This window comes from Heterodontus francisci, chromosome 15 (assembly GCF_036365525.1).
Source record: "Heterodontus francisci isolate sHetFra1 chromosome 15, sHetFra1.hap1, whole genome shotgun sequence".
Taxonomy (NCBI): domain Eukaryota; kingdom Metazoa; phylum Chordata; class Chondrichthyes; order Heterodontiformes; family Heterodontidae; genus Heterodontus; species Heterodontus francisci.
Window position 1 is genome coordinate 88,694,201 of NC_090385.1, and position 24,451 is coordinate 88,718,651.

The window sequence follows — 24,451 nt, forward strand, 5'->3', positions numbered from 1 at the left end:
GAAAGTGGAGGTGAAATCAAAAATGAAATTAGGACAGCAAAGGGAGGGCATGAAAGAATATTGGCAAGCAAAATCAAGGTGAATGCAAAGATGCTTTATCAATACATTAAGAGTAAGAGGAGAGAGTAGGGGGCCATAAAAGAACAAAAAGGTAACCTATGTGTAGAAGTGGAAGATATTGGTATGGTCCTTAATGAATACTTTGCTTCTGTCTTCACAAAAGAGGGGAACCATGCAGCTAATGTAGCTCAGGGTTGAGGAAGAGTGTGAAGTATTGGATGTGATAAACATAGGGAGAGAGGAAGTATTAATGGGATTAGCATCCTTGAAAGTTGATAAATCACCTGGGCTGGATGAAATGTATCCTAGGCTGTTAAAAGAAGCAAGAGAGGAAATAGCAGAGGGTCTGACCATCATTTTCCAATCCTCACTGGATACAGGTGTGGTGCTGGAGAATTGGAGAACTGCTAACATTGTACCTCTGTTTAAAAAGGGAGCAAAGGATAGACTGAATAATTACAGGCCAGTCAGTCCAACCTCAGTAGTAGGAAAATTATTGGAATCTATTCTGAGAGACAGTATAAACTGTCACTTAGAAAGGCACAGGTTAATCAAGGATAGTCAGCATGGATTTGTTAAGGAAAGATGCTGTTTGACCAACTTGATTGAATTTTTTGAAGAGGTAACAAGGAAGATAGATGAGGATAGTGCAGTTGATGTGGTCTACATGGATTTTAGCAAGGCTATTGACAAAGTCCCACATGGCAGACTGATTTAAAAAAAAATTCCATGGGATCCAGGGAAATGCAGCAAGGTGGATACAAAATTGGCTCAGTGGCAGGAAATAAAGGGTAATTGTTGACGGCTGCTTTAGCAACTGGAGGGCTGTTTCCAGTGGTGTTCCGCAGGGCTCAGTACTGGGTCTCCTACATTTTGTGGTGTACATTAACGATTTGGATGTAAATGTAGGGGGCATGCACAAGAAATTTGCAGACGACACAAAGATTGGCCGTGTGGTAGATAGCGAGGAAGATAGCTGTAGGCTGCAGGATGATATTGATGGTCTGGTCAGATGGACAGAAAAGTGGCAAATGGAGTTCAACTTGGAGAAGTGTGAGGTGATGTATTTTGGGGAGGTCAAACAAGGCAAAGGAATACATGATTAATGCGAAAATACTGAGAAGTGTAGAGGAAGTGAGGGACCTTGGAGTGAATGTCCACAGATCCGTGAAGGTAGCAGAACAGGTCGATAAGGTGGTTAAGAAGGCATATGGAATCCGTTCCTTTATTAGCCGAGGTGTAGAATATAAGAGCAGGGAGGTTATGCTGTAACTGTATAACTCATTGGTTGGGCCACAACTTGAGTACTGCGTGCAGTTCTGGTCACCTCATTACAGAAGGGATGTACTTGCACTAGAGAGGATACAGAGGAGATTTACGAGGATGTTGCCAGGACTGGAAAAATGCAGCTTTGAGGAAAGATTGGATAGGCTGGGGTTGTTCTCCTTGGAACAGAGAAGGCTGAGGGGAGATCTGATGGAAATGTACAAAATTTTGAGGGGCCTGGATAGAGTGGAGGTGAAGAGTCTATTCACCTTAGCAGAGAAGTCAGTGGCAAGGGGGCATAGATTTAAAGTGATTGGTAGAAAAATTAGAGGGGAGATGAGGAAAAACTATTTCACCCAGAGGGTGGTGATGGGCTGGAACTCACTGCCTGATAGTGTAGTTGAGGCAGAGACCCTCAACTCATTCAAAAGGAGTCTAGATATGCACCTCAAGTGCCGTAAACTGCAGGGCTTCGGACCAAATGCTGGAAGGTGGGATTCGAATAGGTGGATCGTCTTTCAGCTGGCACAGACACGATGGGCCAAGTGGCCTCTTTCTGTGCTTTAAACTTTCTGTGATTCTATGAAAGGTCGCCTTGAACATAAGGAAATGATTCTTCACAATGAGAGTAATCAAAGGTTGAAATGAGTTGTCAGAAAGAATGATTGAGGCCAGAACACAAGTTCATTTAGCAAATGACTGGACTATAATGGGAAGATAGTGGAGTAGGTATCCTGGACAGATGAAGTGAAACATGCTAAAGGGAACCTTGTGATCGAAAACTATCTTCTGAAACAAAAAAAAAGATAGCTTATGATAGGTTTGGCTGTGATGCCCTCCAGAGTTCAATAGTCATCTTATGCTCAGGGTGTGGGCTACATCTGTGCAATGACTACATTGACAGGTACATGGCAGTGATGGAACTGTATCCTAGCAAGGAATCAACATCTCCAAGAAGGGGGTTGGGATGATGGTGTTGGGGAGAAAATTAGCTTAGTGCCTGATTATATATAGTAAATATAAAGTTCTAGTTTATGTAGCTAGCTCAAAGCATTAAAATGGAAGAGATCTCCTCTTTGAAATGGTTGTGCAACAAAAAGTGCTTGTTTCTAACACCCTAGGTATGTTGTGGCATGCTATTTAATGTTCTGTGCACAGCAGTTAGGAATGTTGTACAATGAGCCAGTTGGGTGTGGAAGAGTATTCTACCAGCTGTTACTTTACACAGGAGGCTGTTTTTAGAAAAGTTAATTCGCTTTTTGTTACAAAGAAGAGCCCAGGTAAGTTAAATTAGGTGATTAAATAGTTGAGTGTTTTCAGTGAAGTGTTGACTGATTTTTCAAAGCATTAGAGAACTTGACCTTTTTTCCTGATTATTTTTTTTTGTCTGTAGTTTCTTCCGGTACTCGTAGTCTTGTAGAGTAATTAACCAAGTTTGAGATGATGCCTCACTTTGTCTGGCATAATATTCAGAAATATTTATCTTTATGATGTTTATTGTTTTATTAAACTAGGTCTCACTTTGAGAAATAAAAACCCTTTTAAGCAGGATTCTGTTTCTAAATTTCAAAGCTGTAAATTATTCCACATAGACTTGTGCAGTCTTAAAGCTGAAGATTACTTTTATTTTAAAGTGCTGAGGGATACCTTCTATGCTGGGGACAGAGCCAGAATGCTTGGGTTAGTGCTGGATCATGTGGCGTTTGTGTTCAAACTGAGAGTCCCATCAAGTATCAATTTTTCAGTATTTTCTTGCCTTAAGCAATTCTTTTCAACGTTTTTTGCTGTAACTGTGCTGTTGTCTTTCTGTAGCTGAGTCAGTCAGAATTTAAGACAGAGGTTCTTTGCAGGAATTCCCACACACAGTGCATTTGGGGCAGGGGGTTGGGGTGGGGGGGGGGGGGGGGGTGGTGCAGGTGATGGGGAGGGGGGGGAAGTCTAGCTGAGCATGAAGGGTTTTAATGGGGTGAATAGGGAAAGGTTATTTCACCTGCTTGGGGAGTCAGTGATATAAGACCAGGTGAAGTGGCATAACTGATCTGCTGGTGTGCCTGCTCATTCTGATCTAAGTGCAATATTGTAGACAGCAACCATGTAAAAGAAAGGTGGGGGGATTTCGGCACTTGTATTGCTGGCACCTTTGGTTTAATACTCCAAGCTGAAGGAGCATTGTGTGGAAGTGGAATGGTTGAGGGAAGGGAATTATGCAAGACTTGGTTTGCACTGTCTGCAAGGGAATGAGTTTGGATTGGAGTTTTTTAAAAGTTAGATATAAGTAAAAATGAGCAATCTTGTGTTCTACATTTCACATACAATTAGAATCATAGAATGTTTACAGCACAGCCGGAGGCCCTTCGGCCTTTCATGTTCATGCTGGCTCTCCAAGAGCTACTCAGTTAGTCCCACTCCCCTGCCTTTTCCCCATAAGGATGTTCAACCACAGGATTCACTTTAGTTAGTGAGTTTCCCCATCAGTCAGTTTCTTACATTCTTTCAACAGGGCAAGAAAATTAACTTCCTTTATTTTTAAATTTCTGCTATTTCTCTTTGTTGAAAGAGGGTGTGTTCATGATCTCATTTAGGAAACTTGTTTGGTTGAGGTGTTTAGCCTGAGATTGTGAATGAGATGAATTAACTCACAGGGCTGAAGTGAGAAGGTGAAGCTTGATCTGATCAGATTACTGGTGATCCCATTTTACCATTGAACTGAATACATTCTTCATGACATCAGTGCACTCGGGCTTTGTAAATACAAACCTTTGCATTTATCACGTCAAACAGCAGAGATTGTGGCCAAAGTAGTCATACCTGAAAGGGCGGCATGGCCCTTGGGTAAGGAGTCACTTATCGAAGAGGCCAGTACCTGATTGACTAAATGCAAATGAATCAAAAGGAAGGAGCAACTACCACATGAGTGAATTCTTAGCAGAAAAATTGAGCAATCAAATTCCTCTTTTTTTTTAAGATGTTATTGGAGACATTGAGAGAGTGGTGGTGCATTTACCCATCAGGCAGTGGGGAGTGTGGGGGAGGGGAAAGGACACTGTTCTCAAATCTTACTCAATTAAAAAAAAAAGTAACTTGTGTTACGCTTACAAGAAGTGCGACGATGACAAAATACAAACTCAAAGTGAAGAGTTATAAAAATTGACTTTTTTTTTTAAATGTTCCCTCTGCAGTGTTGCACCTTGTCTCTTATTGCCTATTCGCAATTGATGACCCTTTATTACCAACCCACAAGCAGAGGAAACAGCCTTTTTCTATTAACCTATTCAAGCCATGCATAATTTTAAAGGACTGTTTAAGTCTCCTTTTAGCATTCTCTGCTCCAGTGGAAATAATTCCTTCTCATGAAGATATCGCTCTAATATCAATCTACCCTGTATGCTGTATAGGTCGCCTCCGGTTTAGAATGCCTACATTCTCAATTCCACTATCAATTATGAAAACTGATGCAAAATAATTTAATATCTCTAACATACATGGATCTAAAGCAGATTGTGGGAATCCATCCTGGGGGATGGAGAAAAATTATATTTTAGAAAGTTAGTAACTGGGAATCAGAGGCTTGAGAAGGGAGGAGCAAACAAAAATGATTTGCACCCTGAGCAAAATTTGTAAAGTGTTCAATAAATAGGAGTATAAGAATTGTATTTGTAAGGCCTTTTTTTTTTTCAGGTGAGTTTGTAATAATTTTACCTGCATTTGTTAGTGATCTATTACTTCAGTAAATGTGACTTTATTATAGTAATTGATGAAAGGAAAAGTCAAAAACTAAACTCCAGGAGGGCACAGTGCTAAAAGTGAAACTTGTAGCTACCCATGCAAAAAAAACCACCATCGAATGAACACCATATTTTGGAAGTGGGGAGGGTGAGGCGAAACACGAGGGCTTACTCAATGACCAATTGATTTGAACATTCGACTGGCAAAGCGCTTGATGCCATAACGTTTAAATCTTGAGTTTTTCTCGTGTTTGCAAATAAATATCGGGAGGTAGAGAAAAAGAACATTTTAACTTAAGAGGAAAGAACAAAGTTACTTGCATCTTCAAGCATGTTTTGTACATTGGCAGCAGGTCAGGAGGTTTACTTTTAGAAATTAGTGATGGTGAATTGTTGGCCATGTTTCAGATGTAGCAAGACAGTGGTGAACATCAGAATCTGCTTTTTTGGCCTAGATAATCTGCAAGCAATGCCATAGGAGGTTTACTAGTTATTTTTTGTGTACAGCTAACCGATAAAGAATTGTGAGTTAAGACCTCTTTCCCATGAACATTATGCTTTTTGTACAGTGGAGTAGCACTGTTTGTGTACACACACTGCTGACCTCCAGACTTTTTTTTGCTTTGACTTCTGCCTCAGCATAAAATCCCAGATGCAGAGAGCCAGCAGTGCGTGCACATAAACTGCATTCCTGAAGTTGACCTCTGGTACATCAACATTAATAATGGGTTGTGATCACCAGCAGCATTGTTTAGTTCAGACTTTGTGTGCTTATGCTGCTGTGTAGTTTCAAAGGTGCCAGTTGCCCTTGCCTGAGTGGTTATTTTTCTTCTTTGATATTAGATGAGTGGGTATCGAAAGGCTAACTACCATCCCAGCTCTGTCTGATCCACCTGACACCCATGCATGTGTACCTACCTATCTAGAAAGGAAGGGTAGGATTTGGTGAAATAATGGGAAATGATCAGAAACGCAACCTAGGACTAAATTGCTCTTCCTTCCCATCCTCCCATTTCCAATTCTTCTGCACCATTTAGAACAAGCTCAACATTGGGAATCAAACCATGACACCACCCCTTCAACCATGTGGCTTGGTCGAACATTTACATTGGGGAGTGTGGGGAAGGGGAAAGGACCCTCTTCTCAAATCTTGCCCAATTAAAAAAAAAGTAACTTATGTCATGCTTACAAGAAGTGCGACGATGACAAAATACAAACTCAAACTTGAGTTATAAAAATGGACTTATCTTTTTTTTTAAAAATGAGCAACGCTGCAAAAGATGGCCGCATGTGTATTCGAACATTGCCACATTGTCTATTTAGAACAAAGGATGCCGAACTAGGTTGAGAGGTGTCAATTACACCCATCCTGAATTGAATGTGTTCGACTGAAACAAAGAAGTTATGAAGTGGAAACATAATCAGATTATTCTCATCCTTGTGTGATCACCAGGGGGAGAGACCAAAGCATCTCCTAGCAGAATATGATACGCCAAACGTTTACCTGAAAAAGGCAGCCTGAGAGAGGGAGAAACCCAGAAAGAAGCATCACCAAGAAGCTTGTTCAGCTACGAGCTGGGGAGAAAATCCAGCAAGCCAGAATGGAGGTGCCCTGCTATGAATTCTACATTGCTGCACAAGTTGGAAGTGAATTGAAAGTGATCCTCTGTCTTCAAACTGAACTTTCCACCAAGAGAGAAACCGCCTCAGGCCTGCAATCAACGTGAACTTGACTTCTGAGGGAATACAACAGGTTCACCGTGAACCCCAAAACCTTACTTGCTTTTTTTTTATTTGTACAGGGGATGTGGGTTAGACCAGCATTTATTGTCCATCACTAATTGAGAACGTGTTGGTGAGCTGCTGTCTTGAACTGCTGCAGTTCTTGTATAAGTACACCTACAGTGTTGTTAGGAAGGGAGTTCTAGGATTTTGACCCAGCAACAGTGAAGGAACGGCGATATTGTTCCAAGTCAGCATAGCGTGTGGCTTGGAGGGGAACATGCAGGTGGTGGTGTTCCCATGCGTCTGCTGCCCTTGTTCTTCTAGGTGCTAGAGGTTGTGGGTTTAGAAGGTTCTGTTGAAGGCGCGTTGGCGAGTTGCTGCAGTGCATCGTGTAGATGGTACACACTGCTGCCACTGTGTTGGTGATGAAGGGAGTGAATGTTGAAGGTGGTGGATGGGGTGCCAATCAAGCGGGCTGCTTTGTCCTGGATGGTGTCGAGCTTCTTGAGTGTTGGTGCTGTACCCGTCCAGGCAAGTGGAGAGTATTCCATCACACTATTGACTTGTGCCTTGTAGATGGTGGATAGGCTTTGGGGAGTCAGGAGGTGAGTTATTCGCTGCAAAATACCCAGCCTCTCACATGCTGTTGTAGCCACAGCATTTATGTAGCTGGTTGAGTTCAGTTTCTGGTCAATGGTAACTCCCAGGATGTTGTTAGTGGGGGATTCAGCGATGGTAATGCCATTGAACATCAAGGGGAGATGGTTAGATTCTCTCTTGTTTTCATTTATAAACCACTTGCCCCTTTTCCCCTCTATCTGTCGCATGTGTGCAGTTGCGACAATTTCTTGATAAGGCATATTGCTCAGTAAATAATTAATCTTCTGTTATAAACCTACAAGAAAATCTGTCTCTGTCTGTTCATTTGACAAAACACAAAGGGGTTAAACCTTAATAACAAAAAACACTTGCTGCTGTCAGGAGGGAGTTGAACAGTGGGAACCACCCACACCCCTCACCACGTGGCCGTAACACTTTTGAAATTTTGATTTAAAGTTCAACTGATTTAATTGAAGCAGCACTCCCGTTTATTTTTTGAGTCCTCTGAGATTTGCATGCAGCTCTTTTCAGCTACTTGTGCAGATCCTTTTTTTTAAGTAATAATCAGAGGTGAATGTTTAAGGCCTATTTTGAAAATTCTCTTCTACTTTTTCTCTCCTGATCCATTCGTTAAGCTGCAGTTATTCAGGCCGATATGGAACATCTCCTTTCTCGTTCTTCCTCCTCAATCAGCTCTGATACTGCCAGTTCACTTGTACCTGGCTTCCTTCTGCCTCAAAATGTTTGCGTAATTGTTTTTTTATTTTTTATTTTATTTAGAGATACAGCACTGAAACAGGCCCTTCGGCCCACCGAGTCTGTGCCGACCATCAACCACCCATTTATACTAATCCTATACTAATTCCATATTCCTACCACATCCCCATCTGTCCCTATATTTCCCTACCACCTACCTATACTAGGGGCAATTTATAATGGCCAATTTACCTATCAACCTGCAAGTCTTTGGCATGTGGGAGGAAACCGGAGCACCCGGAGGAAACCCACGCAGACACAGGGAGAACTTGTAAACTCCACACCGTCAGTCTGAAGGATCTCAAACCAATTTCACTGTTTGTAGTCTCTGTTTAGTATTGGCGATGGTAGATTTACAATCTGTATAAGTGTCAACTGCTGCCCCTTTAGTAGCTGCTCCTACTCTTGCATAACTTGTGAATCCTCCTGTCAAGCCCCCTTGCATCTGTTACGTTGTAGACTCTGATGTCGAGTATGAATAATACCAGTGCCTTGTTTCCAGGTGTCTAATTTATTGTTTCACTGACTGTTTTCACCTGTCTTGCCAGTTTTGTGGGCTGTCCCCTTAAACAGACCCCACTAGTAGGCACTGACCTCTTTACATAGCTGACATATAAGTTTTCTTTGCCAATAAGCAGATAACCTACAGAGGGTTGTTCTCCTAGAGACAGCTGACCTTTTTTATATCACTCCTCCTTCAACTCTAATTGTGAAGACTTTCATTTCATTGATCTGTTCTGCTGTAGCATTACGACCAGCAAGATTTTATCCCCACCAGATCTGTCTGATCTTCCCCCGTCTTGACTTCAATAGATCCCAAGTCCGGATGCCCCTCTCACCATCCTTGCAATGTGTGCCTCCATACTTAGCTCATGCCTGCTCTTACTCTTCAACACCACATTTAGCAAGTGCTCACCTTCTCTCGAATGAAGGTGAGACCTCGTACCCTCTAACCACCACCTATTGTTCTTGCCTCATTTCTTTAGTGTTGTAGAAGCTGCTGTTAAAGTCCTAAATTTTACATTATCTCAAGGTGCTGACTTAATCCATCATTGCTAGTATGGTTTTCAAAATACCTTCCCAAGTCGACTCTTGAACCATGTTAATCATTTGTCAGTGGCTTGAATATCTTATAAGTGTTTGAGTCCATGCTCAATAGTTCCCTGAGATCTCTCGGGAGGCTTTTCTAACAATTCTCTCACATTCTTAAACATGATTCTCTCATCTTTCTGTGGTCAGTGTTCCTTTGAACTTTCCTCTGCTTTCTCCCTAGTTGCAAATAACTTATCCGATGTGCTGTTCCTCCCCTCTGCATAACTGCTGCACAGAAATTGAGATTCATTACATAGTCTCTACTCGAACTCGTTCTTTCACAAGACCTCAAATCTGTGAATGTTCTTGCCTTTGAGTGTTTATTTTCTTTCTCCTAGGTCATCTAGAGTGAGCAGATTGAGGCCACTCCTGATTAAACTATTACTAGCTCTTTGCATCTGCAAGTAGAAAATAAATGTCTGAAATGTATATTATCTGTTTGCTGCAATTTTGTTCTGTTTACTGATTGAGGTGTCAGCCCAACTATACAGGTTATCAGTATAATTTTCACAATGGGGAGGTCAGGTGTTTGTGTCAAAGTCACAGCTATGACGTGTGTGTATAAGAGGGTGGTGGGGTGGATGTGTTTTTGATCTCCAAATGCAACCAGCATTCCAAACAAAAGCACATTTGGACCCATTTGCAGCAGGATCATGTTGTATCTTCCAGTGGAAGCAGTTCTGAAGGACTGGTGCACAGTGTCTGTGGGTTTTTTGAAAACCTCTTTGTGATTAGGCATCATTCGACGTACATTTTGTAATGCGACTCTCTGTCACACTGTAATTATTTTGGAACTTCAGAATTGGCAATATAGAATTAATTTCGCCATCCCCCTCAGCCCAGTCATAGTTTGTTAGCTATTACCTTTAATGGTGAATAGGTAGACTTATGGCAGCCTTGGGTTTAGGTGAGAAATCGGGTATAGTGGTCACAGCCAGCCCTGTGGAAGTTCAAGAAGTGTACACGTTTCGAATTAACTTTCTGACATCATGGGAATTTGGAAGCTTTTGTAAGAGATTGTCAGAAATCCTGATCATACAGGAGGCTGAAAAAAAGGTATGGTTCCTAAGCTTCAAACTTGCTTACAAAGAATAGCAATGCAATTTCATCATTTCTCCTCTTGCTGCAGTGAAACCAAATGATCAGAGGTCACCCAAACGTTGGCACATTTTGGACAGGGGTAACTGTAAACTCAGTGGGCCATTTGGGTAAGCTTCAAAATGGAACAGGTGGAAGGAGACTTGACATGACCCTCAGACCCAGTAGTTGTTGCATTTGCTTTGTTACTGCCTGTGTGGAATTTGTATTATTCAGAAGTATAAAGCATTTTGGTGGGAAAACATTTCTGTGTCTGAGTTTTTCATATAACTGTTTGAGGCATGGAATAGGTTTTGTCACAGGCACCAGTTTGGAATCTCTCAGTTGGTGTGTAAGGGACAGGAATAGAGCCTAGTTCAGAGCATTGTTCCAGCAGTGAGATAGATGCTGCATCAGGAAGAATGCAGTGCCAATGGAATAACGTTTACGTTTTTTTGAGTAGAACTTCTGTGCCACTGTTTATGGGAGATAGGATATGCTGTTCCAATATGAGAGGTGCACTATACTGTGTAACACATGATGTGTCATTCTGAGAAATTATAGCTGTCTGTAACTTCACCTGTAATGGTTGTACCTTACTAAGACAATTGGTGGTCAGTTGTTCTTCCACTTTTGGATTAATTAGTGGTCAGATTGGTTTTTATTTATTAAATGTGAGTCTGAAGTTGATTAGAATATATTTTCTGTTCCTCTGATTTGTTTTTTTTGTAGATTGGAAATGTTCTGTATTAGACATAGCAAGAGATTGTTAGTAAGTTCTCACACACCGCATTGCTTCACAAGGCATAACAAACCAAGGATAATTTTGGTGTTCATGGTCTTGTATTAAGGATTTTTCGTCTTTTCTCCTCCAGCTTTGAATCAGCGACCTGAGGTTGGGTTATATACGTGGTAAAAGAAATGGATACTGTAACACACATTGCCAAGGAAGAGCTAGAAGAGCTCAAAGAGGCTTTTGAAAAAGTTGGTGAGTAGTTCTTGGGTTGTTGCTGCCTCTTGACCAACTGTACAATGCCAACTATGTTCAGTAACCTACACATTGAGAGTCTAGCTATGGTTCTCTCAGGTTCTATATACCAGTTACAAACTGGCACTTCTAATCGATTGTTGAGCTATCATGAATTTTAGTGAAGAATAGTGGTGGGCCTGTGAAATTTCCACCTTAAGCTGCTTAAACAGTGAAGACCAATCACTTGTTTGGCTCCTCACACTATAAACTTCAAAACAAATTTCTCTTTTTTTTTCAGAATTGTTCATCTCACTTCATCTTTGCATGTCAGCACCTGGATTTTGTGTCTATTGCATAAAATCAACACTCAACAAACCCCTTTTCCCGCCCCCCCCCCCCTTCCCCAACCACCACCACCAAATAAAATGTATGAATTTGTTGTATCCTTGCCATTCAGTGATTTCAGTGTGGCCACACATCATTTTAGCTAGTATATTTCATCGTTATTGTGCGCACTGTGTGCCTAGACTCAGAGTACAGGTTAGTGTGCATCAACAGTTCCCTTCTTCTTGCTTGGCAGAGTTTTGTGGGGGAAGGACATTGTTCTCGCTGTCAGCATCAGCCAGTAAAACGTCTTTTCATGCTGATTCATGCTCGCATACGTTTGCATACTCCTGCTCATTTGCAAATGTATTCACATGCCTACATGCACACATGCAATTGGCTTTGCTGCAGCTGGTTTCAGAACTTGGGAGCGTCTCTCTGCTTTGGAAAAGTTTGTGGCTCTTCAGTTTATTTCTCCATTACGAGTGCAATTTGTTGTCTCAAGTCATACTTCAAAGACTCCCAGCCTATCTATCTCACTGATACTTTTTTCCCACTACACTGTCCCCATTTATAAGTGTTGGGGATTTTTTATTGAATAGAACCAGGGCTTATGATTTGATTTGTCTGATTTTATATTTACTTACATTCATATGGAGATAATTTTGGAATGAGGAGCGATCCAGATCCATTAGATAATTAGATATATTTGCATTTGCACATGTCACATAACCTGAGTTGCAAACTGTGTTTGCTTGGTCTTCAAATTATCCACCTTGCTACCGATGCACTTGTTTCCAGTTTAATTGTATGAGCAAATGTACAGTGATTCCTTATCAGACAGGAGTTGGACTTGTATAATTTGTGGTTAGTGATTTAGGATTATATTGTGTGTATATTGGTCAGCAATTATTGATTTGGAAAAAAAGACTCAAAGTACATACGTCTGATATATATGACAAATATAGCTTATTTTTAATTAAGCAGCACAAATTTGAGTTTGTTGCATCAACAAAGCTTACTTTAGTTAAACTTGTACTTATTTTCTCCCCACCCAATGCATAATAGTGGTAGTAGCCTCTTGAAAATTGACCACACACTTCAACCTCAAAGCTTTCCGTGAAGGAGAATCTCGGGTTAAACTCTGTCAATTATGTCAGTAGTTGAACCTCCAAGGCCAAAAGAAATCACTATTGATTGTTACTAATGTAACTTAAAAGGGTGGAAAATTTCCATAGTGCCTATTTTTTAAGGTTTAATGTGGGCCTCTGACGCATGGTTTTTCTGTACTTGATTTAGAGTTTGTACATTGACTGCACTTTTTGAGCCAACTTCAATTTTGAATCTTACAAGATGATTAATGCAGAGTTGCCAATCTTGGGCCATCAATTTCAGCTGACACCGTATAAAGTTCTTGAAGTTTAATGAAATGGAGCAAAGATTGTTTTTGGCAGTTATAAGTGGCGTGTAGACAGAAAAAAAAAGTGGTGTGAATGCATCATGATATGAGAATGTGCTGAGTGTGTCTCACGTCATATGTTCTACACTGAGATGTACCTTTCCCTTTTTGGTGCAAGCATACTTACAGACCAACAAGGCTTGTATGTGCAAATGTAAAACACTATTAAGATTTCTTTTAACCTAAGTTACAGGTAGAGAGATGGAATTTGTTAGACGCATTCAAAGATTGAAATTTAGCAGGTTTATGCTTTTCTAATTTGCAGCCATTATTTGTCATTGCTCCAGATTTATTTTTAATTAAAAATAACTTTTGTTATCTGGCTAGATCTCAACAGCAATGGCTACATTAATGACTCCGAACTCCATGAACTTTTCCGCGAAGCCAATGTTTCGTTGCCTGGCTACAAAATAAGAGAAATCGTTGAGAACCTCATGACTGAAGGGGACAAAGACAAAGATTGCAGGATCAGCTTCAACGAGTTTGTTTCTGTAAGTTTCCTTGTGCTGTGAGCTCATTCTACATAGGAAGCTGTCGTAGCCCAATGAAACTTAGCATCACTGGTCCCCAGCCTTCTGATATTCTGTGTCCTCCACATGAGACAGTAACGAATCCAACCGTGAATGCCTCCACAGCACGTACAAAACAAGTCGAGAGCTAAGATTCCATAATTAGCAACTTGGCAACTATTAATTGCCATTGCTTTGATATTCTCAGAATATTTGTGCTCAGCTACAGAGCAATGTGATTTAGCAAGTTAGTAGAGAGTCCTGGAGTACGAGTGTGGTCTGTTTGTTGGTAATATGATTTATTTATTCACCATGTGCTGTAAATATGCCAGCAAACTTGATAAACAGAGACAATTTCAAATTCCTCCTTTTCATTATATGTAATTTTTTTCATGAACCGAAAACAAAATTTAAATTTGAAATTAATAGTAACTGTTACCGTTAGCTGAAAGTGATAAAAGCTTGAAAATTTGTAGAATATGAAACTGCTGTTGTGTATAATTTAAGATATTTAAGGTACAACGACATTCTTATCAATCTATCTTTGTTTTTTCAGTAGGTTTTATACTTGTATGTGGTACTTGTATGTGATCTCTTCACATTTTCTTTTGCACTGTCATTTCTTTGAGCCCTCTTTGTTTAGATTTTCTTGGTTGTGTAGGAAGTCTTATTTTCTTCTTAGCACTTTTGCATGTTTGTGGTTCATGACTGCTCCATTTTAAGCATTACTTGCATGTTTACATCCAGTTCCAACATGTTTATGGAATGCTTGGATTGTGCTTGGTTGCAGAGAAGTGTGATTATCAAATGTTTTATGCCGGTGCTGAGTGGGGTGAGGAATCTTTCTCTTTCCTCTTGTTTCGCCTCACGAAGATTGTTGTATCCTTTTACTTCCGCTGTGTTTTTCAAGGATAGCTAAAGGTTACTGACCCCGCTGCTGTACATTTCAGTCAAACTAGCAAGTTTGCCCATAGTCATTTAATTAGTATCAGTTGGAAGAGAAGCAGCAGAAACTTTGTTTGGATCACCACTTCCAGGCCAGAGCCTGCAACTGCACTGTTAAAGGCAATTGTTTACAGATTTCCACTCTAAGGCCTAAAAATTGGATTTGGTCCAATCGCTTGCATAAACGCAACAGCGATCTCGACCGCAAAACTGCTGTGCAACAGGACCACGCGAAATTGGTCCTCTTGCATCATCAGAACGCAACCGACCAATGTGCTGGGGCTGCTCATCACATCCCAGGAGGCAATGCAATGGTGACAAAGAGGAGGATGTTGATACTGGGCCTATGTAAGTATGGGGAGGGAGGTTTTGGTGGTGTGTGGAGGAGGGGAGCAGATTGGGGGTGAGGTGAGGAAGTGGGTGGAGTGCTGTCAGGCTGTGGCTGGAAGTGACTCACCGTTTCAATGTGGAACACTCCTGTTCCTCCAGGCTCCATAATCAAATTATTTGTTTTTATTGGTGGCAGTCTCCAGCAGTCCATAGAATCAAAGCACAGCCTTTTAAGAACCACTAGTTCAGCTACTTTTGACCAGCAAAAGCTGGCTAATTCCCAAAGGGGCCTGGAATTTGCATAGGCAATAGGCCTAGCACTAGTTGACAACTCTTGGAGTGTCCTAACCAATTCAGCATAATGGAACCTTTACTGTCCATTTTTCTATCCAAAAAACAGACACTGTACAATCCACTTTCTGGGCCTAAATGTTTACGTAGGCAGTTTCAGTGTTAAATGTAGCATAAAATTGCTCAAAAATAGTGAGGATTGAAAGTTGGATAGGAAGTGCATGCATAATATTTTTAACATATATTTAGGTTCTGTAGATACTTAAAGGTATTGTATAAAATTACTTGTGACATTGCTGGGATCTCTTGTCAAAAAAGTTTAATTTGTTTGCCCACGCAACAAAAATCATCAGCATTTTCAAGGCTGCTGGTTCACTGTAAAACGCTCTGGGCCATTTGAAACACAACACACTTTATAGAGGCAGATCTGCCTGCCTTCCTAATGGGTGACCACAATGGCTGAGCAGTGCAATCTATTAATTCAGTTTTGAATGGAAATCTGTGAAGTGGGAATTAATAAAATTTTGGACGTTAATACCCAATTTAATGTGGATGCCTTAACCCTTTTATTATGCAAAAGGTCATCTGTATTGTTCATTGTTCATTTGACCTTCACATTGTAAATGAATAGATTGTCATCCAAGCAGGGATCCGTCTCTACTATAATGTTCTTTAAAAGATAGACAGCAAATATTGTGTTCCACCTCCGTGAGGCAGCCCTTGATTGCTGTCTGTGAACATCATATGATTTCCATAGTATACAGCCCATGGTAAACTAAGCATCAAGGTCCAGATTAACTCATTGCAAGAGGATCATTCAGATTTGTTAGATGCTTTGGTTTGTTACTCAATGGAGAGAAACCTTGGATTCCAGCTCATTGGAAGAGCACATCCAAGTCTCAGAGAAAATGGAACATCAGTTGCTGCTGATTTCTAGGGTCAATCTAAAACGAGTTGGATACTGTTCCGTCTTCACTCATAAGGCGAGACAGGAGATTTTTGATGTCTGAAGATTTCCACAGTCCCTTGCTTTGCGCCTGTACTCTTTCCTAGGCCTTGCAGGTTTAGCCCTTTAACCTAGTGTCCTAGATGCCCTTTTTATTTTGTGAAGATAACTCAGTGATGCTTCATGCTCAGATATAGTATGCAAATCACCTATCCAAGAGGTGTGAAGAGCTGTTGCTGCCTGTCAACACACACTTTGCTGAAAAGTTCAGTTGAAATCATTGGTACCGTGGTTACTGAAAGATGCCTGGAAAATTCCCCAAGGAATCAAAATATCAGGTCTGTGTCACCATCCAAAGTTGAATCAGATTTATTTAAATTCATTATTTCTTGTAGTGCATTTAAACTAAAAAAAAAATTGAATATAAATTTCTCTTTGCTGGGTTTGTGAGCTTTGCATTTAGGTGGGAGATTTCTCTGTGTAGTGATGTGTCCCACCAGGAATTTCGATGTTATGGAGTTTTCAAAGCAGCTGCAACTGTTGTGCAACTCACTCTACACTCAAGCTTTCTAATAGTTATTTAAACCCAGGAGCCCCCGTTAATTGTTTTTCAAGATATTTAAAAAGCTGGGCATCCATCTGAGTTGGATTGTGTCCAGTCAGTTGAAGCTTTCATAGAGAGGTGGGTACAGTCAGTCTTGCTGTCAGTTAGACATTCACTGCATATTTTGAGCAATATTTCCACTTACTGTTTAAGTCTAAAATGAGATCTGATGGCACGATGCTCCACCACTTTTCAAATATGTAACTAAGGTCCTATGGGGGCTCAGGGTAGACCCTGTAACTAAAGCAATATACTGATGAGATTTTTCTTAAATGTCCTTGGCTTGCTGTTAGGAGCGTGCCTCTATCAGGGCCAGTGAAGATGCTCTTTAAAGCATAAGAAGCTAAGACTTACCTAAGAAAGTAATTTAAAAAACAGAAGTTTTAGTATCTACTCTAAAGAAGGGCAGGAAAGTCCCAAATGCAGATTGTAATAGTGAACTTAAAGAGGCACTTGCATGCAATTTTCCATCTCCCTGCAAGTTATATTGTTTCTAAATACAGTTTAATAATCCTGCAGCACTAAAGCATTTATCATTTATTACCCACATATCCTGGTTCATGTGCCAACATCAGTAACTTACAAATAGAGGAAATTCGGCTATTTCCTTTTCACACCGACTGGTCGGAAGCTGGGTGGCACTGTAAGCTGGCACCATGTCAATTCACATCTTAAAGTCAAGCTTCTTTTGAGTCCGTACGGATGCAATGATGAGTCTCCTCTGTTGGCTGGAGAGGAAATGAGTTTGAGCAGTTTCAAAACTGTTCTTTGTGAGCATGGATTTGTGGATTAAAATTATCTGTAATTTGGCACTAAGTTGGCAAAAGAAGTAGAAATGGCAGTCTGTGTACTTGTGCAGTAATGCATGAGGTTGGGTTAAGGTTTATTATTGGAGCAAAGTATCAGGACTCGATCCTTCATCTGACTGTACTTGGCACTGACAGTGAGTGATGGAACATCTTTCCCACTTCTTTCTTCCAACATGACCATGAAATTCCTTTGAGCACCGTTTGGAAAGCAGTATTTCATGGTATCTCATGCTCTCGCACACATGGTTTTCCCTTCCTATGACGCGAGTCTCTGGATTTCCGGTTCTCAAGCTTGCTCATCGCTAAACGTCATTGTGTTTGTACTACTCCAATGAGCTTGTCAAGAAAATGTAGATATCTAAATTCCAGCCAAACTTTCAGGCAGTCACTATTGGTATTTTTTTCCTACCCCTGACTTCACTGCATATCCGATGAAAATCAAGGAACTGATAAAATATGCTCAAAAGTGTTTAGAAATCTGATTGACCAGAAAAACTGGGGTGGTTATTACTTGTGTTAATTCCCAGTGGTTCTGAGGCTCCTCGCTGCCTTTTATTTAATGAGGTAATAAATGAGTAATGTTGCCTCAGACTTGATTAAAGTGGACTCGTTCATTGAGGTCAGCATTGGATAAGTGCAAGACTGCAAAGTTCAAATGATCTCATTCTCTATCCAAACTGAAGCTCCTTGTGCCAGTAGTCAACACCCAAATCTGTGTAGATTAGCGAAGAATAATTTCATTTAGCTTTTAGTCTGAGGTGAGTTACTTTCTAGCTTTGAGCTGCAACATGGTTGATGGCTTCCATCAGTGGATGACCTCACAATTTCCCACATTGAATCCATCTGCCACAGTTTTTGCTTACTTAATCTATCAACGTCCCTTTGCAACTTTCTGCTCCCATCTACACTGTGTACTGTGCCACCTTACTCAATGCCATCAACAAACTTGCATATATGGCTCTCTATTCCCTCATTTAAGTCATTGTTAAGTATGGTTAATAGTTGAGACCCCATTACAGATCCCTGGGGGACACATAAGATCATAAGAAATAGGAGCTGAGGTCAGCAATTCAGCCCCTTGAGCCTGCTCTGGCACTCAATAAGATCATGGCTGATCTGCTCATGGCCTCAACTCCACTTTGTTGCCAGTCCCCTGTAACCCTTGACTCCCTTGTAGATCAAAAATCTGTTTAATTCAGCCTTGAATATAGTTAATGACCCAACCTCCACTGCTGTGTGGGGAAGAGAATTTCCAAGATTAATGACCCTCTGAGAGAAGAGATGCCTTCTCATCTCTGTCTTAAGTGGGAGACCCCTCAATTTTAAACTGTGCCCCCTACTTCACGAGTCATATCCTGCCAATTGGAATACATTACAATTATCCCAACTATTTTTTCTCCTAGCCCCCTAAACAATTCCATGCCCATGTTAATAGATTACCTCCAATTGAAAGTGATTTTGTTTTTGCTAACTGTCTCTTGTGTGGAACTTGTATCGAATGTCGCCTGGAAGTTTATGTAAATAACATTCATTGGCACTCCCTTATCTACCATGTTAGTAATCTCTTCAAATGTACAACCAAGTTAACCAGACGTGACCTAACTGTTTCAAAACCATATTAGCTCTCTGATCAGTTCATATTTGTCAAAGTGCTGTCACTGTGTCCTTAACAACATATTCTAGTAACTTCCCCACAACTGACTTTGGACTAACAGATCTATAATTTTCCTTTTTTTCCCCCTTTCCCACCTTTCTTAAATAATGGTGATTTTTCAATTCAAAGGATCAGGAGGGTCTTAATATGTGACATGTCCCATTTATGTAGTGTGCACCTTTTAATATCTTTGCATCAATGGCTTTGATGTACTGTGTCATATCCCTTGGATTTCTTGTTATTGGGCTCATCGCCTCAGTATTTCGTTGATGTGAAATGCTGGACCTGCATTACACCTACCATTTGTCCTTCTAATGCAGGGTTATCCAACCTTTTCGTGTTGGGGGTGGGGGGCACATTACAATTTGTGTCTTACATAGTGGGCTGGTGAGACAATTTTGGAAAGACAGAAGCATTAAAAATTTATCTTAATAATCAAAATAAATGTGCATTCTTGTAAAGAAGATTTAAATGAGAAGATTAATTTATTGACTGACTTTCTTGCCACTATGTTGGACACTGATTTAGTGAAATACCAGGTATCTTCTTGCTTGCACAAGTAGTCAGTGTTTTCCTGCAGACTTTTTGTAGCAATGTGGAGTATTACAGACAGATGCCCATCTGTCAGGAATGATCACTCTCTATCTATCTCTCTCTTGCTCTCGCGCTCCCTCTCGCTCTGTGTCTCCGCCTGTGTCCCCGCTCCTGCACCCCCCCCCCCCCACTCTCCCCCCACCATTTGCCTTGCTTTTTTTTTTAAAAGTCGATCTGGTAGAAGAAGACAATGGGAAATTTCCCATCTCTGAAATACATATGAGGGCCCGATGGAAACCTTTGGTGGGACAGATTCTGGCCTGCGGGCCATCTGTTGGACAACATTGGTCTTCAGATACTGAATCTGCTGGGCAGTTGTTTTTCTGTGCAAGATCCTCACATCTGAAACCGATGTACTTGCAAGGCTGGACCATGAGATGAAATCACACATATTAGGTGCAGAGAAGCACTGGTTTAATTTTAATAAAACCTGAATGGAAGAGTGATAACAGATGGCAGCTGGTAGTATGCGGTGTGCAATCTGTGGTGACTTAGCAGATGGCTAGCCCCAAAAAATGCAATCCAGCCGCTGACAGCTGAAATATTATACAAACCAAATGCTAACATGGTCTTTGTCTTTGTGAAACAAAAGGCTCATTGGGTAGGTTAGCATTTGAGAAGAAGGCTGTCTTGTTTCACTTCGCACTCTATTGGAAGGAAGATGCGGACATCCAGCATTATTTATCACGAGTCTACTTGTTCATCATCCAATTTTTGTTCTTTTTGAGAATGACTAGTATATATAATATACTTGCAAAACTTTCCAGTTGACATTAATGGTCAAAGCAGGGCACTGTAATGCTTGAAAATAAGATAAATGAAGGAACTGATCAGACGATGTCAAGATTGGGTGCCATTAATTTGAGGTATTGGAAAAGAATGTCAAGTGGGTGACTGTGTGCAGTGAGTGTTAATTTTCAGCAGTGCTCGATGTTGGGGGCTTAGGTGGTGGCTGGTGGGATAGAGGGATATCGAACTGGAGGATAAACCAGTGGTAGAAATGATTGAGTGCACATGTTCATGTTTGCTTTCTGATCCACAAAGATGTCCTGTAGTATGGACAGTTCCTATGAACTTGAGAATGTCAGATTCCAGTTGAGGTTAGTAAAACTATTAAATGGCAAACTAAACTCCAAGCAAGAGCATTGGGCTTACTGAAAGAGTAAAGGGCAGAGAAACACAAAAACTCAGTCATTGGAGTTTGCTGTAATAAAACTGTGGATTTTGTTAAAACCAGGTGAGGACAGGGCCTCAGGCACCCCACTTGCCCCTTCTCTGGCTTGGCTGTAACTGGGTTTATCTTTTTAAGCACAGTGATTTTAGCTTACGACCTCAGTGAGCCCTTGCTCACTGCACTTTCATTACAATTGCAAATGAATCAATCAGACAGGTCTCGGATTTAAACAAGAAAGATGTAAGTTTATTAACCTTATCACTCTAACCCGCTTAAAATTACTAAAATATGCGACGTGTCCACGTTCACATGCACGCAAGAGGTATACACACATACACATAGATACAGAGGGGAAGAAAGAATTGGGAGGTTGAAGTAGAGTTGACCGTAAATGGAATACAGATACTGTCTTTAGTGTCCTTGATGTAATGTCCTCGATTGAAGTTAAAGTCTGGGTGTCCTCACTGCGTTCACGTGCACAATTTCAGGCTTGCTTCTTTGGTACCAGAAGGCTGAAGGCAGGTTTCAACTGTCTTTTTAGTGGTCATCTGTAAAGTTCTACAGTCTTGAAGATTAAAAGCTGCCACCGTGATTTCCCTGGGACTTTGCTAGAGCGAGAGAGATCTTTCTCTGCCAGTCCATTTGTAGTCTTTAGTTCAACCTGAAGCACAATTCAAAAAACTCGGTGTTACCAGCAGGTATGTCATGTGACCTTTGTTTGAAACAGCAACTTCTAGAGGGGTCTTTGAACTTCAGAGTCCATCAGACATACTCGGTAGGGGGATGTATGGCTCGTTCAAAGTCAAAGGGGTGTCGATGGCTTTTGATTACCCCGATTGGCAAAACCAATCTCGCTAATTGGATCAGGGAGCACTCCCATTGTTTTAGCGAGACTAATTAATTTCCTTCAGTCTTTCAACCAGGCTCTGTCTTCTCAGAATGCAAATGTGCAGCCATTTTTGAACTGTTCAGTTCTGCATTTTAAAGTTATTTGCAATGCCCAGTAGAAGTTTCAATCAGTATTCCAAATGACAAAATTAATATGTTTCCATTTGTCAGGTGTGATTTCTGTCACAATTTTGAGAAGTATGAACTCACTATTACACTTGTATCCAAATTTTATATCTGTGTCCTGGGAGTTGTCATTCTGTTATTGTAACAGGTTAGATGGATACCATTACAGGTACTGAAATTGCATTGATGTGGTGGTGTTACATAATTTCAAAGTACTGTTTACCTTTTAATTTTGGCACAAAGCTTTCTTTGGCAAGTGTTTGTATAAACACAGGCTGTTTAACATGCGCAAATGCTTCTGTTAATGCATCAGAGCAGGAACAAGTCACGCACAATACACAAGAATCGGAAATAAGTAAATGTTTCTTTTATTGAAGTTAAGACGTTATTAGCTTTGCATCCATTTCTGTGTAATATTTGTGTAAAATATTTCCAATCTGGTTTTTTCATACTTTGTAATTTGTTGTAAGCTTCTGCTAGAGGTTTAGCTGCATAATTGGCTGATAAGTGGCAAGTAATAATCGTGCCACACAAGTGCCAGGCAATGACCATCTCCAGCAATAGAGAATCTAACTATCTGCCCTCTTGACATTCAACGACATTACCATTGCTGAGTCTCCCACCATCAACATCCTGGGGATTACCATTGACCAGAAACTTAACTGGACCAACCATACAAATACTGTGGCTGCAAGAGCAGGTCAGAGGCTGGGAATTCTGTGGCGAGTAGCCCACCTCCTGACTCCCCAAAGTCTGTCCACCATCTACAAGGCACAAGTCAGGAGTGTGATGAAATACTCTCCACTTGCCTGGCTTAGTGCAGTTCCAACAACACTCGGGAAGCAGAACCCCATCCAAGACAAAGCAGCCTGCTTGATCAGCACCCCATCCACCACATTAAAGATTCACTCCCTTCATTGTAGTGGTAATAGTGTACACCATATACAAGATGCACTGCAGCAACTCGCCAAGACTTCTTCTACAGTACCTTCCAAACCCATGACCTCTACCACCTAGAAGGACAAGGGGAGCAAATGCATGGGAACACCACAATCTGAAAGTTTCCCTCTAAGTCACACATCATCCTGACTGGGACCTATATGACTGTTCCTTCACTGTCACTGGGTCAAAATCCTGGAACTCCCTTCCTAACAGCACTGTGCATGTACCTACACCAGATGGACTGCAGTGGTTCAAGAAGGCTGCTCACCACCACCTTCTCAAGGGCAATGAGTGATGGGCAACAAATGTTGGCCTTGCCAGTGACACTCCCATCCCGTGAAAGAATAAAAAAGTTGAATGATTGAGCCACAAAAATCTTTTAAGAGGATTCTTTTTCTTGAGGTATGCATTTCTTGCTGGCCATTGAGACTGTCTGTGATTGAGCTGGTTTACAGACAAGTTGATTAATGGTTGGGTGAATGTAGAAAACTTCAGCAATGCTGTAATTCAGATTGGAAATTTGTCGCTAATTAAAATAATGGGCACCAAATCTATTTGTCTATCACTTTATTAACTTAAAACAAGAATCAGCTGAGTCGAGTGAAATTATCCTGACACAGATATATTGATTATTATGTTGTCATGACATGCCATTTAGTATACAATTGTACTTCTGCCACAAGTGAAACATTTTAAATGGATGCTAGGCGAATCACGTTCAAGACCATGAATCATAGCATTCAGTTAAACTGAAATACTCTCATGTAACTGTTTAATTCACAGATTGTTCAAGATTTGAAAAGTAGCCATGTTGCTAAAACGTTCAGAATGGCCATTAACAGGAGGGAGGGCATCTGTGCTATTGGTGGAACATCTCTTCAGTCCAGTGAAGGAACCCAGCATTCTTATTCAGGTAACTTTTACTCAGATATATTGCTGCTCATGCAAAAAGGGACTGGCTATTTTTACTGAGACACCCACATCCTGAGAATGAGTGAAGAAATAATACTTTTTTAAAATAATTTTTTGCACAATGAATGGCATGTATCTGGACCCCAAATCCCTTTGTTCACCCCACTGTCAGTGCTGCTGTATGTATAGATCTTTTTTCATCTAGAAATATCTCTCTTTTTTCATTGAACTGCACTTGCTGTAATTCCACCAACTCACTGTTAATTGTATATCTTCTTCTTTGGCCTCCTTGTCTCGAGAGACAATGGGTAAGCGCCTGGAGGTGGTCAGTGGTTTGTGGAACAGCGCCTGGAGTGGCTATAAAGGCCAATATTAGAGTGACAGACTTTTCCACAGGTGCTGCAGAAAAAGTTGTTTGTCGCGGCTGTTAAACAGTTGGCTCTCCGCTTGCGCTTCTGTCTTTTTTCCTGCCAACTGCTAAGTCTCTTCGACTCGCCACACTTTAGCCCTGCCTTTATGGCTGCCCACCAGCTCTGGCAATTGCTGGCAACTGACTCCCATGACTTGTGATCAATGTCACAGGACTTCATGTCGTGTTTGCAGACGTCTTTAAAGCGGAAACATGAACGGCCGGTGAGTCTGATGCCAGTGGCGAGCTCGCTATACAATGTGT

The 24,451-nt window shown here is 40.9% G+C and overlaps 1 protein-coding gene across 3 annotated transcripts in view; it reads left to right on the plus strand.

The window, feature by feature from the left end:
- Positions 1 to 24,451, plus strand: part of pls3 (plastin 3 (T isoform)) — a 153,540-nt gene that overhangs the window by 60,992 nt on the left and 68,097 nt on the right. The window contains exons 1-4 of one of the 3 annotated variants that reach the window (XM_068047795.1): positions 2,500 to 2,606; positions 11,177 to 11,289; positions 13,382 to 13,545; positions 23,650 to 23,779. In XM_068047795.1, coding sequence (XP_067903896.1) covers positions 11,223 to 11,289; positions 13,382 to 13,545; positions 23,650 to 23,779 — 361 coding nt within the window. In that variant the 5' untranslated portion in view covers positions 2,500 to 2,606; positions 11,177 to 11,222. Of the gene's footprint in view, positions 1 to 2,499; positions 2,607 to 6,780; positions 6,805 to 11,176; positions 11,290 to 13,381; positions 13,546 to 23,649; positions 23,780 to 24,451 lie in introns of those variants that run through there. The other 2 variants (XM_068047796.1, XM_068047794.1) reach the window with 2 other exon arrangements.